The 11,611-nt window shown below is 47.4% G+C and overlaps 4 protein-coding genes across 4 annotated transcripts, besides 1 other annotated feature; 2 read left to right on the top strand and 2 right to left on the bottom strand.

The window, feature by feature from the left end:
* Nucleotides 1–1,367: 1,367 nt before the first annotated feature.
* Nucleotides 1,368–1,728, bottom strand: FPSE_07600 (uncharacterized protein; the record flags this gene model as incomplete). Its single annotated transcript, XM_009260718.1, has 3 exons — nucleotides 1,368–1,424; nucleotides 1,484–1,534; nucleotides 1,657–1,728. The coding sequence occupies 3 exons, from the start codon at nucleotides 1,726–1,728 to the stop codon at nucleotides 1,368–1,370; spliced, it is 180 nt and encodes a 59-aa protein (XP_009258993.1).
* Nucleotides 1,729–4,612: 2,884 nt separating this feature from the next.
* FPSE_07599 (uncharacterized protein) lies at nucleotides 4,613–6,293 on the top strand (the record flags this gene model as incomplete). The annotated part of the gene is made up of 4 exons (XM_009260717.1): nucleotides 4,613–4,811; nucleotides 4,866–4,966; nucleotides 5,024–5,205; nucleotides 5,261–6,293. 4 exons carry the CDS (start codon nucleotides 4,613–4,615, stop codon nucleotides 6,291–6,293), a joined length of 1,515 nt encoding a protein of 504 aa, XP_009258992.1.
* A 1,072-nt stretch (nucleotides 6,294–7,365) lies between these two features.
* On the bottom strand, nucleotides 7,366–8,760 carry FPSE_07598 (uncharacterized protein; the record flags this gene model as incomplete). The annotated part of the gene is made up of 1 exon (XM_009260716.1): nucleotides 7,366–8,760. One exon carries the CDS (start codon nucleotides 8,758–8,760, stop codon nucleotides 7,366–7,368), a length of 1,395 nt encoding a protein of 464 aa, XP_009258991.1.
* A 1,403-nt stretch (nucleotides 8,761–10,163) lies between these two features.
* FPSE_07597 (uncharacterized protein) lies at nucleotides 10,164–11,425 on the top strand (the record flags this gene model as incomplete). The annotated part of the gene is made up of 4 exons (XM_009260715.1): nucleotides 10,164–10,416; nucleotides 10,469–10,837; nucleotides 10,888–11,013; nucleotides 11,067–11,425. 4 exons carry the CDS (start codon nucleotides 10,164–10,166, stop codon nucleotides 11,423–11,425), a joined length of 1,107 nt encoding a protein of 368 aa, XP_009258990.1.
* A 56-nt stretch (nucleotides 11,426–11,481) lies between these two features.
* Nucleotides 11,482–11,607: a repeat region.
* Between the last annotated feature and the right edge of the window lie 4 nt (nucleotides 11,608–11,611).

Raw genomic sequence — 11,611 nt, 5'->3', positions numbered from 1 at the left:
GAAAAGAAAAAAAAAGATTAAAAGGTCGAGGACGATGGCTACTTTTATAGAGAGTTGTGGTGGAGTCTGTTAGTAAGCAGAGTGGACATCTTGGTGCAGAGTTTTTATTCAAGACCGAAAACTCGGCCAAATTCAGGTTTGTCAGCGATGAGGCTGGCTAGCGAAAGGGCACGGTTGTGAAAACTTTTTCTTAGGTTCTAAAGGTCCCATTAGAATTGCTAATTGTTTGTTTTATTCGCTGGTGAAGATGCTGTCTTTTTGCCATTATGTACAATTAATTGAGTCTAGTTTTTCATTGGTCGACGAACCCTTGACAGCGCGGAGACTTGTTCTTCCGGCTCAGTCATCACCCACAACCAATCAGTGATGTTTCTCGAGTTGTTACTAAACATGGCTTCATGATGTGAAGAAACGACATAAACAAAATGATGAGTTGAGTGTGTATTGACGGTAGGTCATGAGTAATAGTATGAAGTCATTACAAAAGCATACAGCAAAGTAAATATGAGATCAATAGAAACCTAGATTTACTCCAATACCAATTGCATGTGGCTGAAGTATAGCTGACGAAGGAACAATCTAAGTTGATGTTCATGGGCTCTAGGGTGGCAGGTGGGTAGATGAATGTCACTCAGCCAAGACATGAGCACAGACAGACATTGCATCTCATATCGATAGAGAAATCGATAAAGATAACGATAAGCAAATCTCAAAGATCCAGTTAATCTCCATGGCTCTCAATCTCGGACAGTTTTGCAGGCGCTGCGGGTGACAGGCTATCCAGCGAACGACAGGCTATTTCTCTGTCATGCCCATGGAATGATTGGCCAATGCAACAAATAAACATGTCAATCCAAATGATCTTTTTTTAAACCTCGGTCTGTTGGTCGCTCCAAAGGAAACTTGCATATTCCCAAGACATGGTAATCTCGGGTATTGTCATAAACTCAATGCCAGTCAAGAATCCCATTCTTCTCCAGCTATCTGCTGTGCAACAACCACCAAATATTCAATTGTGGCTGAAAGGAAAAAAAGAAAGGAGGAGGAATGAAAGCTAGACTACAATTGGTCCCCAGTCCCGATCCAAGCAGCCAAGATGTGCCAAGGTCGGCCATTCTTGTTGGCAAGAAATTGCACAATCAGCGCTATCGATGCCAAGTTGACTGGAAACTGAGTCCGCTGGCCCTGTCTGCAAAGCCAAGATTTAGCATCTCAGATTCCCCCAACAAAACCTTGTTCAAGTTATTCTTCCCCCGCAAACTCCGCAAAAGTCTACCCGAACTTGTTGTAACGTCGAAGCTTGTTCATGACTGATGCCAAGACGAGACACTGCCGGCAGTGGGACACGGGAATTTTCCAGCGTCTAACTATGGGGCACACGCGGTTGTACCCAGTGTAAGACCAGCCGAAACGCGTACATATCTCTATCCTCCCAATACGTAGCCCAGTATCACAACATGCAGCAGCCACTCTTTCTGCATACAATGCAGTTTTGTTGGTCTCCTGCGTCGATGGCGAAATATCCAAGCCCCGACTATTGGAATGGAAATTAGTCGACGCAAGCCCGACGGTGAGCATCTTGGCATTACCAGCCAATCCTCGATCGGCTGTGTGTTGGCTACAGGTACGTTGGAAGATAATGTCTCGGCTACTTACACATTGGGGTATCCTGGTATCGTGACACTTCACGCTCATAGAGATCAGCTCTTCACCGCCGGGAGACTGCATCGTGTATCTCCTTGTCGGAGTATGGTTTTTGTTTTCACGTATTGTCGTCCAAATAGCATGCGCCGCGAACTTGGATCGCTTGGCATGGAATGAGCTGGGCTGAGGGAGCAGTACTTGGCCAAAAAATGGCACGGGCGTGAAGCCGACGGGTATCAATAGTAGAACTGATCTCTTTCTCGCTAACAGACTTGAACATGCGCGCTTTGGTCAAGTCAACATCTCGATGGAAGTACCATGTAAAAGTGTGCCGTAGTTACTGGCAATGATAAGAATCCGGAGTGCTGTTAAGAAATAAACGACAACGGGATTGCTAATGAAGAACTCCGTGCGGCTTTGAGGAAGGCACAGCCTTATTCATAGCAACAGGTCCGAACGTCCGGCCGTTATTTGAGAGTTCACTTGGGCGTTGAGCGTGTTGGTTGAGCTTCGCCTTTATAGTGAATAAAGGAGAGGGACAAGGTCGCGATGGTATCCTATATAGGTTGCCGAAATTGAAATAGCAGACTGTTGGAGATAGCAGCGAGTGAATATTAAATGGAAAATAATGAACTGAATTTGTATGGAAAAAAGACGTCGGTGGGCTGCTGGAATCGCTGAAGCCTTTGGAGATACTCAGGCTTGGTTCCCCTCATACTACTCCAAAGCAACCACGTCACGCTAGCCAAGCACGACTTGTCATGTGTCACTGCGAGATGCAGATCAAACGGTTTGAAAGGGGTCCTGGCCACATGGGAGTTTTGGGAAGGTGAGTACCAGTGCAACGGGTCGGTAGAGTTGCTCAGATGAGAGTTGCATTCAATGCATGTGAAACTGGAGTTTGGCAGACGTCAGTTTTGGGAGAGATGGTAGGACATGAAATACGTCAAGATGAAGGAAGGGAATTGAATAACCATTGAAATACTTCTTCACTATCGGACGATGTGGAACGAGGCCTCGAACAACTGAAGCTTATTCGCGGAGTTGATACTGGAACTCAGCTTGATGTTATGAAGTCCAACTTCACAGGTATGTTGCAATCTCGAGAGCTTGGGTGGCATTTCTTCCAGAATAGGTAATCAAGGAAAAAGCTACGTATCTGTTCAAACCCATCTCAATTTACAATACCATTTGACTCGGGCTTGGCAACCAAGAATGGAGGTATCTGCATCCTCAATCCCCATCCCAACAGTTTAAGTCTAATGAGAATAAGCATCTGCCTGTACCCATCTCGGCTATGTCGGCAGCTATTAGAAGAAGATCACAACTTGCCAGCCGCCGAACAAATCTAGCGCAATGATTAACGACGATCTCATGTCTTAGTATTTCTAGAATTATGTGCGCGGTAAGACGTTCGAGTCCAAGCGAAGTCGACCATGCCAGGTCAGTTTAGCCAGTGGGTAATTATGAGGGACCAAGTCCACTGTAGCCCAGTGGACCTGTGGGGTAATGTTTTCTCTTCCCTGGGGGATTTACCCCCAAATTCCCGCTTTTTAAAGGCGGTAAACAGGGGAGACCAATATGGGGTTGAGTTCCTCTGCCTTGTGGGACACACAAATGATGCAACGCAAATAGCATCAGGTCAAAAAGACCAATGGGATGAATAAAATGTGTCATGAAACCTACGCAGGAAATGTGACAATGACAAACAGTTTCGGTCCCGGGGAGAAAGAAATTACAAAACGTACCGTTACGGACATGTAACACCGAATGCGGAGAAGAACGACATGGACAAAGAGAAGAGGAGGGACCAAGGGGGTGAACAAGCCACCCCTGACTCGTGCTACTCGGCGGATTGTCCCCCGGGCGGGGTAGAATAAGTCCGCCCAATAGTCAAGCAGCCAACAAGACACAACAATCTCTGTTATCTGACATACATATGGTAGGTAGGTACATCGAGATATAGGTACTAAGGCAATAGGAAATGAGAGACAAACAAACAATCAACTACCCGTATCACCAACTGCAGCCATGCGAGTTCCACGCGTATCACCATGTAGGTAGGCTAAAAGCATTGTTGACAAGAGGGTGTGAGGGGAACCGTCAATTAAGCATAAATCTCATCTCATACATGATACACGTGGAGAATGCCAAATACCAAGCAAAATGATCGGTCTACATCCGCCCGGCTAGAAATAAAGAATGACATCGTTCAAGAAATGGAATAACCGAGAGATTTAAACCAAAAGCAGTAATATTTCCATCTGTCCGAGTCCTGTAAAGCAGGCAGCCAAGCAGAGGCAGAGACTCAAGCTTACTTGCCAAGATTGGGATGCGTTGTTATGACTTCCCAAAGTAAAGGTCGCCAAGTAACCGCCAAGTAGTTATTGACTGGGGTAGCGTCACCTGATAATACGCGCTCCAAAAGGGATACATATCAAAGGTGCGCGGTTGGTTCGGTGGAGTACCATCCCAGATCCAACTATACACTTGGCTATAGTCTTGGCTATGCCTTGGCGAAATACAATACCCCGTCTGCAGTAAAACGTAACAGTATTTCTCCACAAAGCTTAGCCCCCCTTTGGTTTTTCTCTGCAGTTTGTCTCTGTCTCTTGTTTTCCCCAGTTTGCCCCAGATTTCCTTTACTTTCTCCTCCCCCAAGTTCCCACCCAACAAGATCCTTCTCCCTCTCCCTCTTGGCATCCGGGGGCGTCTTGGCCCTCCTTTGGACCGGGTTTACTGCGTAATTTGGATTAGAATGTCTGGGCATTCATACCCCGCGCGGGCGTCTCTGCTTGCAACCATTACGACGACGCGAAGGTTATAAAAAAGGAGCTCCTCTGTCCCCCCAGTCGCGTCTCGAGTCAGTCAGCTCTGCATCTTCAACTCTTCTTTCTTCTACCCTCTGTTGCCTTTTACAGCCAGTGTCATCTTTTGAGCCTCATCTTAGGCTTAATTCCTGCCCAACATGGCTGCCGGCGTTGAGAGTGATCGGTATTCTCCTACCAAGGAGGAGGAGGGCATTGCTACCAACAGCGATGGCCCCGTCAACGACACTTCTGTTCCCTATGTCTCTGAGGAGACGGAGAACCGTATCTTGAAGAAGCTTGATCGACGCATCATTCCCATGGTTTGCTGGATCTATCTCATGAACTTTATGGATCGAGGTGAGTTTGGTCTGAGAAACAATGGCAGGATTTACAACTGACATCTTGATACAGTCGGTATCGGCAATGCTCGTCTCTACGGTATGGAAGACGAGCTCAACTTGGGGAACAACCAGTACCAACTTGCCGTGTCGATTCTCTTCGTCACCTATTGTGTAAGTCGGCACGATTGCCATGCCACGAAAAACCATCGGCTAACATGAATCTCTTAGTTGTTCGAAACTCCCTCCAACCTGATCATCAAGAAGATGCAGCCCGCCCGATACATCGCCGGTCTCTGTTTCTTCTGGGGTATCGTCGCTTGCTTCACTGGATTCGTCACCAACCTTGGCTCTTTGATCGCCTGCCGTCTTCTCCTCGGTACCTTTGAGGCTGGACTCTTCCCTGGTATCATGTAAGTACCACTAACCCGAACTGGGAATGACAATGAATATACTAACAATTTCTAGGCTTTACCTCACCACTTTCTACCACAAGAAGCACATCTCGCTCCGCAATGCCTATTTCTACTCCATCTCTGCCATTTCTGGTGCCGTTGGTGGTCTAGTCGCCCTTGGTATCGGAGAGTTGGACAACTGGGACTGTGACAAATGTGGTGCTGGTGGCTGGAGAGCTTGGCGATGGATTATCACCATCAACGGAATCCCCACCGTCCTGACTGCTTTCGCTGTGCCTTTTGTTCTCCCCAACACCCCCAGTACAGCCAAGTGTCTCACCCCCGAGGACCGTCAGGCTCTTCTCGATCTCCGAAGCGCCGAGATTGGTCAGACGACATCCGGTCAAGAGATGCACAAGGAGGATGTCATTGCTGCTATCAAGGACTGGAAGATCTGGGCCCTTTCCATTGCCCAGTACTGCAGTCACTCAGTCCTCTACAGTTTCAGTGTCTTCTTGCCCACTATCATTAGGGAGATGGGCGACTGGTCCCCCAAGCAAATTCAGGGTCTCACCGTCCCTGTCTATGTCGTTGGCTTTGCTACCTACCTGATCTGCGCGAGAATCAGCGATCGCACCCAACAACGAGGACTCTTCTGCATTGGTGGTGGACTTGTCATGATGCTCGGCTACATCCTCCTCATTGCCAACTACAACCAAGCCATGAGTTTCGCTGGCTGCTTCATCGTCGCCATTGGACTCTGGACTGGCTCGGGTTCAGGTATGGCCTGGATCACCGTCAACCAGCCCCGATACGGCAAGCGTGCTTTCGCCAGTGGTATCTTCATCACCATCGGAAACTCCGCCGGTGTCGCCGCCCCCTTCCTCTTCAGCAAGCAGGACGAGCCTCATTACCGACCTGGATACGCTGCCACCATCGGTATGCTGTTCCTTGCCGTCTGCATTCACACCACTGTCTACCTTCACTTCCGACGTCTCAACAAGAGAAAGTTGTCTGGCCAGGAGGACTGGAGAATGGAAGGCAAGACCGAGGAGGAGATTGCCGAGATGGGAGAGTACAACCCCCGCTACTTGTACACCCTGTAAAGCGACGCCTGTTATGATTCTGGCGGATAGAGTATGTGTTTGAGTTTCGTCATATGACTTGGGGGACTATGGTATTTTACAGAGTTTGCTAGGCGCGATAGACAATCTGAATTGAAAAGTTTCTCAATGTAATGATCAAGATGATAATTATTGCTATGTGAATGTCCCTGAGTGATCCGTATGGCGTTGATGTTAGGCGTGCTAAGTATCGCCTGTCTTGAGCTACAACTGACCTTGCAAACGCTCGCGTCATGGACTTTTCCCTCTCGTCGATATGAGGCTACTCAACGAAGTACCCTTCAACAAACAGTAATAGGTACTGTGGTCTAGTTGGTTATGACATCTCGTTAACACCGAGAAGGTCCCCGGTTCGAGCCCGGGCAGAACCTCATTTTTTGGCCTCTTCCAAGATTGAAGACCCATTCTTGTGCGGACCCCAATGGCTGGAACTACTAGCATTTCATTTTTATTCTTCAATATGGATAGATCTCGCTAATGCCAAGTCTCTGACCATATGGTGTACCTCCACAAGCCCAGTCATGACAGTACTTCGAAGTTTCTGATCAAAACTCCGTGGCGACGAGATGACGCAAATGAGACCATCACATTGCTTGGCCTGGTAATATTCTTGGTTTTGTTCTTGTCTGTCCAGTGTGTCCTTGGCGCTGATGCAGTGTGTCGTGCACGCAACTATCGTGACGTGCAAAATGATGAAAGAGGCGCACAAAAGCTATCCAATGATAGAAAAAGTGCACAATGACGTGGGGGCAAACACACGCCAAATCTCGTGAGGGGAGTGAGAAGAGGGGAATCCCAATTGAGTGCGGAGTTAGAGTCTGCTCTAGTCGGCAAGGGAATAGCGTTCGTGAGTTTTTCCTCACAACAACACGGTGGGCTCTTGGGGTCAAGTGGGGGAATCGCTCAAGCCGCGGCTGTATCATTTCGGAGATAGCTAGCTCCAACTGCGGTGTAATGACTCGCAAATCACAGTGATACAAGGGATAGAAGTGGGATAGACTGCCTGTGCACTAAAATTGACAATTTGTACCAGGATCATGACTTGTTCAAGGCATCACAGCAAGTTAACTGTGGAGAGTGCTTGTCGAATGGTATTGACTAACCCTCCCTGCATTGGCCTCTGGTTGCCATCATTTTCAAAGGCCGCGCCTGCATCCAGACCATTGCGTGGTATGAAACGCATCAAGTAAAGTGACCGGCGAAACTGCTCATAAATCCACTGTTTTTGTCTTTGAAGCCCACCCTCAGATGACAGTGACTGCGAGCATGGGTTTTCAAAAAGACCAACGAGGTGAGATAAAACGCTCAGGGCGGCAATTGGGCCATGGATGAGATTATGGCGATTGTGGTCGGTCCTCGAAACGTAGTGATGGCTCTTTTTATACGCGATGAATTCTTCGTCCGTCGGTGGTAGGTCGTGGTAGCAGGGAAATAATAGTTGCTGGTCGTTGATATCTGCAAAACTTATGGGTCGGGAACAATTGCCGAGATAGAATGGCATGCTTCGGCATATGTCTTCGAGTAAGTCCTGTATCTTCTGCGATTCCTTTCTGCCCGTATCTGTGTTTTCGCCGTTCAAGCTGCTGAATAGTTTGGCCTTGGCTAGCTCGACAGTCAGGCGGTACATACGCCAGACATTCCATATATTAGCGATCTGAATGCTGGGATAAATATTGATCGTGCCGTCGTATGTCGTGACAGTTGGAGAAACAGAGTCGGCAGTTGAGAGTCTTTGAGGATGCCAGATATCTGGTACTGTGTCCAGCCATGCTTGAAGCTGTGCCTCAATGTCATAAATAATAGACGGAAGCTCTTGCAGTGCCTTCAGAGCTATGCTTTCACTAGAAGACTCCGAATCTGCCATGACACTCTGCAGCCTGGACACAGATATCCCAATGACATCAAGCATGTAGCTACAGTTGTTTGGAAGAGCAGGAATCACTTCACTGTAAAGCCACTTCAGCTCGCCCTGCGTCAAAGGTACCTTGTGCCTGACACAGAAGGAAATCTTGCAGTGAAAGTGGTTCCCTAGGAGATGCCCATGGTATCTAAATCTTCTCATGCTCTCTTGTGTCAACAAGGCCAAAGCGCCCTTTCGGTGCGTCGTATTAGACTTGTTGTGGCCAAAGATGGCGGCCAAAGTATCGTGCTGCTGCATCATGAGCGCTGCAATGACAGTCGCACCCTTTCCTTGTTCTTCAGGGCTGTTGACAGCACACTGTAGTTTCTCTAGTGCTTGGTTATACAGCTTGATCGGCAATGAGTCGGCAACGTCGGATGGTCGTAACAGTGCCCAAAGCTTGATAGAGGTAGCTTTGACAGCTCCGGATAATGCCGAATCTTGGGACTCAGTTGCAAGGACTGGACGAACGAGTTCTAAGAAACCTCGTGTCGACTCCATATTGCGACCAACGTCTGTGACATATGTGAGAAAGAAGGAAACCGCCATGTCTTGCTGTTTGGGTAGTAAGCTTGGTGATATCCCGACGTGCCGAAAAGTACATATGGTCCCTGGCTTCTGTTTTCCTCGGATGGCTGTCGATTGATTCGTTGTCCGGAATTTGTTCACACATCGAGTAGTTTCGTCTCTGAACCTGATCCGAACAGCTTGTTTTCCATAACCCGCACATTGTCGCCCGACTCGATTACAGGCCTTGCAAAAAGGTTGAGTCTCGTCGCATTTGACACGACGTTTCTTGCAGGTAATGCAACCTTTTGAGGCACCTCGATTCACCATGTTGATGTACTGATGTGGGAACTTGAAGGCATGCAAGAAGACACGAGCGTTACTACTGTGGTTTTATAAATGTTTCTTTACAACTGAGAGACCCCGATGACTCCAACCATGACAAGATATAAGCATGTCTTGCATGTCAGATTCGGCGCTTACGTCACGGCACTCGTCGCAAAAAAGTTACCCTTTTCGGGTGTGATCATCGTTTGCTGTGCTCACTGCAGCGTGGATCAGCCGACGGAGTTTAAAGTTTTCAGTCGTCTGTCGCGGATAGTGGCGTATTTGGCGTATTGGCGTCTCTGTAGATCGACAGGCGCATATTGACAGCGCGGCATTTTGCTACGTCAGGAATCTCATGGTCAGATTGCCGAGCTGAGATACCTAGCTATTTGTTCCTCTTTCATTTTCGAGATACTTTACCAGCCCGTTCGGTACTACTAGTAAAGTTTATTTTATACTTATATTAGAGCGATACGTTCTCTCATTATATCAACGTCTGTTAAAGTAGCCTGAGTCTAGAGTTCTTGACCACAGTGGAAAGGTCAACTGAGAAATAAAGATTTCCCCTAAATGGGACAAGCTGAAGGTTAGGTTGCAGCTTATAAAGTATATATCTATGGAAACAAACTTCCTAGGTGTCTATATGTCTTCCTGTGCCATCTAATGCCGCTGCGAATTTAGAGGATATTGAGCTTCGCTTTCAGCTCCTCGTCTAGGACTGTCAAACACATCCAGAGATTGGTGTAATAATATTCTATGTAATTGTGACATGACATTGGTAGAATTCTCAGAATATCTTTACGAGAATAGGCCCGGCAACTCACGTGTGATAGTATTGTGTTTTTAAGTTGGGGCATCTGACAAATCAAGAATGTCGGCAATTCTTCATCATCAGGGTCGAAACGCCGCACCAGCACAGAATAGGAATCTGGCCCGTCGGTAGCGTCTGCAAGGCTAATGGTTTTAATGGAGCTGCTGTTGCACTGCGAATCAGACTAGCGTAGTTAATGCGGGGTTTAACACGAGGTTTCTACTTAAAAACTGAGTATATAAATCCTATTACTCTTAACTCAATCATAGTCATCAACATACATCCATCATCTATACACTTTACCAAAATGGCTCCTCTCGATAACCCAGCTGTGCCCAAGGGCTCCGTTGTCCTCGTCACCGGCGTCAACGGATTCCTCGGCTCTCACGTTGCCAAGCAGTTCCTCGAGTTCGGCTACAAAGTCCGCGGAACTGTCCGTGACCCAGCAAAGAACTCCTGGCTCTCAACTGCCTTCGACAACCAATATGGTCAGGGCAACTTTGAGCTCGTTAAGCTGGCAGATATGACCTCCGAGGAGGACCTGAAAGAAGTCGTCAAGGGTAAGACACATCCCAACTTTGACGCACAGACACTAAAATCGGACCATTCTAGGTGTCTCTGTGGTTGCTCACACTGCTTCCATCATGTCTCTTAACCCCGATCCTAACAAGGTCATTCCTGACGCCATTGCCGGTGCTCTCACCGCGCTCAAGGTTGCCTACGGCGAATCAAGCGTCAAGCGCTTTGTCCTCACCTCGTCATCAAGCGCCGCCACCATCTCCATGCCTGGAAAGCCTCATACTCTTGTGAACGAGGAGAGCTGGAGTGAAGGTGCTGTTAAGATTGCGTGGTCAGACCCTCCTTACACAATGGCGAGAGCCGGTGCTGTTTACGCTGCGAGCAAGGTTCAGTCTGAGCAGGCCATTTGGAAGTACCACAAGGAACACCAGAGCGAGAGACCTGATCTGGTTGTCAACACTGGTGAGTTTTCCACGAATGGGTATATGAAGTTCTTAGCTAATTGAGTCTAGTCCTGCCCAACTACAACTGGGGTAAGACGATTGACGCGGCTAACCAAGGCTACCCCAGCAGCTCTGGTCTGCCCGTTATGCTTTACAAGAACAAGGTAGCCACTATGCATCGCCGAACCGCGCCCCGTAAGCCCCGCCATTCACCCAGACCATGGAAACCCTGGACTAACTTGTAGTAGAATACTTCATCGATGTCGACGACACTGGAAGACTACATGTTGCCGCTGCCATCTTCGACCATGTCAAGGATCAACGCATCTTTGGCTTTGCCGGTCGCTTCAACTGGAACCAAGTTCTCGATATTCTCCGAAAGCACTACCCTGAGAAGACATTCCCCGAGAACTTCGCAGATGGAGAGGACGCCAATGAGATTGAGCCCAGAGACAAGGCTGAGCAGCTGCTGAAGGACCTTGGTCGACCTGGCTGGACTAGCTTGGAGGACGCTATCATTGCTAATGTGGAGGACTTGGATAAAGCTGGAGATGACGTCTGGTACAAGGACTTTGCTGAGCTTGAGTCGCTGGCTAAAGCTGCTTGAGTCTCTCGTTAAGAGTATTGAAATATATAGATATAGAAATAAGAGAATTTAAACTCTATTTATAAATAATAGTATTATACTATTAATTACTTTATATTAAAATATTTATATTAATTAAAATATATAATTATAAATATTTTATTCTATTAATTAGTTTTTATTATATTTTTAATTATATAAAAGTAT

The sequence above is a fragment of the Fusarium pseudograminearum genome, chromosome 3 (genome assembly GCF_000303195.2).
Source record: "Fusarium pseudograminearum CS3096 chromosome 3, whole genome shotgun sequence".
Taxonomy (NCBI): domain Eukaryota; kingdom Fungi; phylum Ascomycota; class Sordariomycetes; order Hypocreales; family Nectriaceae; genus Fusarium; species Fusarium pseudograminearum.
Note: the sequence above shows the minus strand (reverse complement) of the source record. Positions and strands in the feature narration are given on the sequence as shown.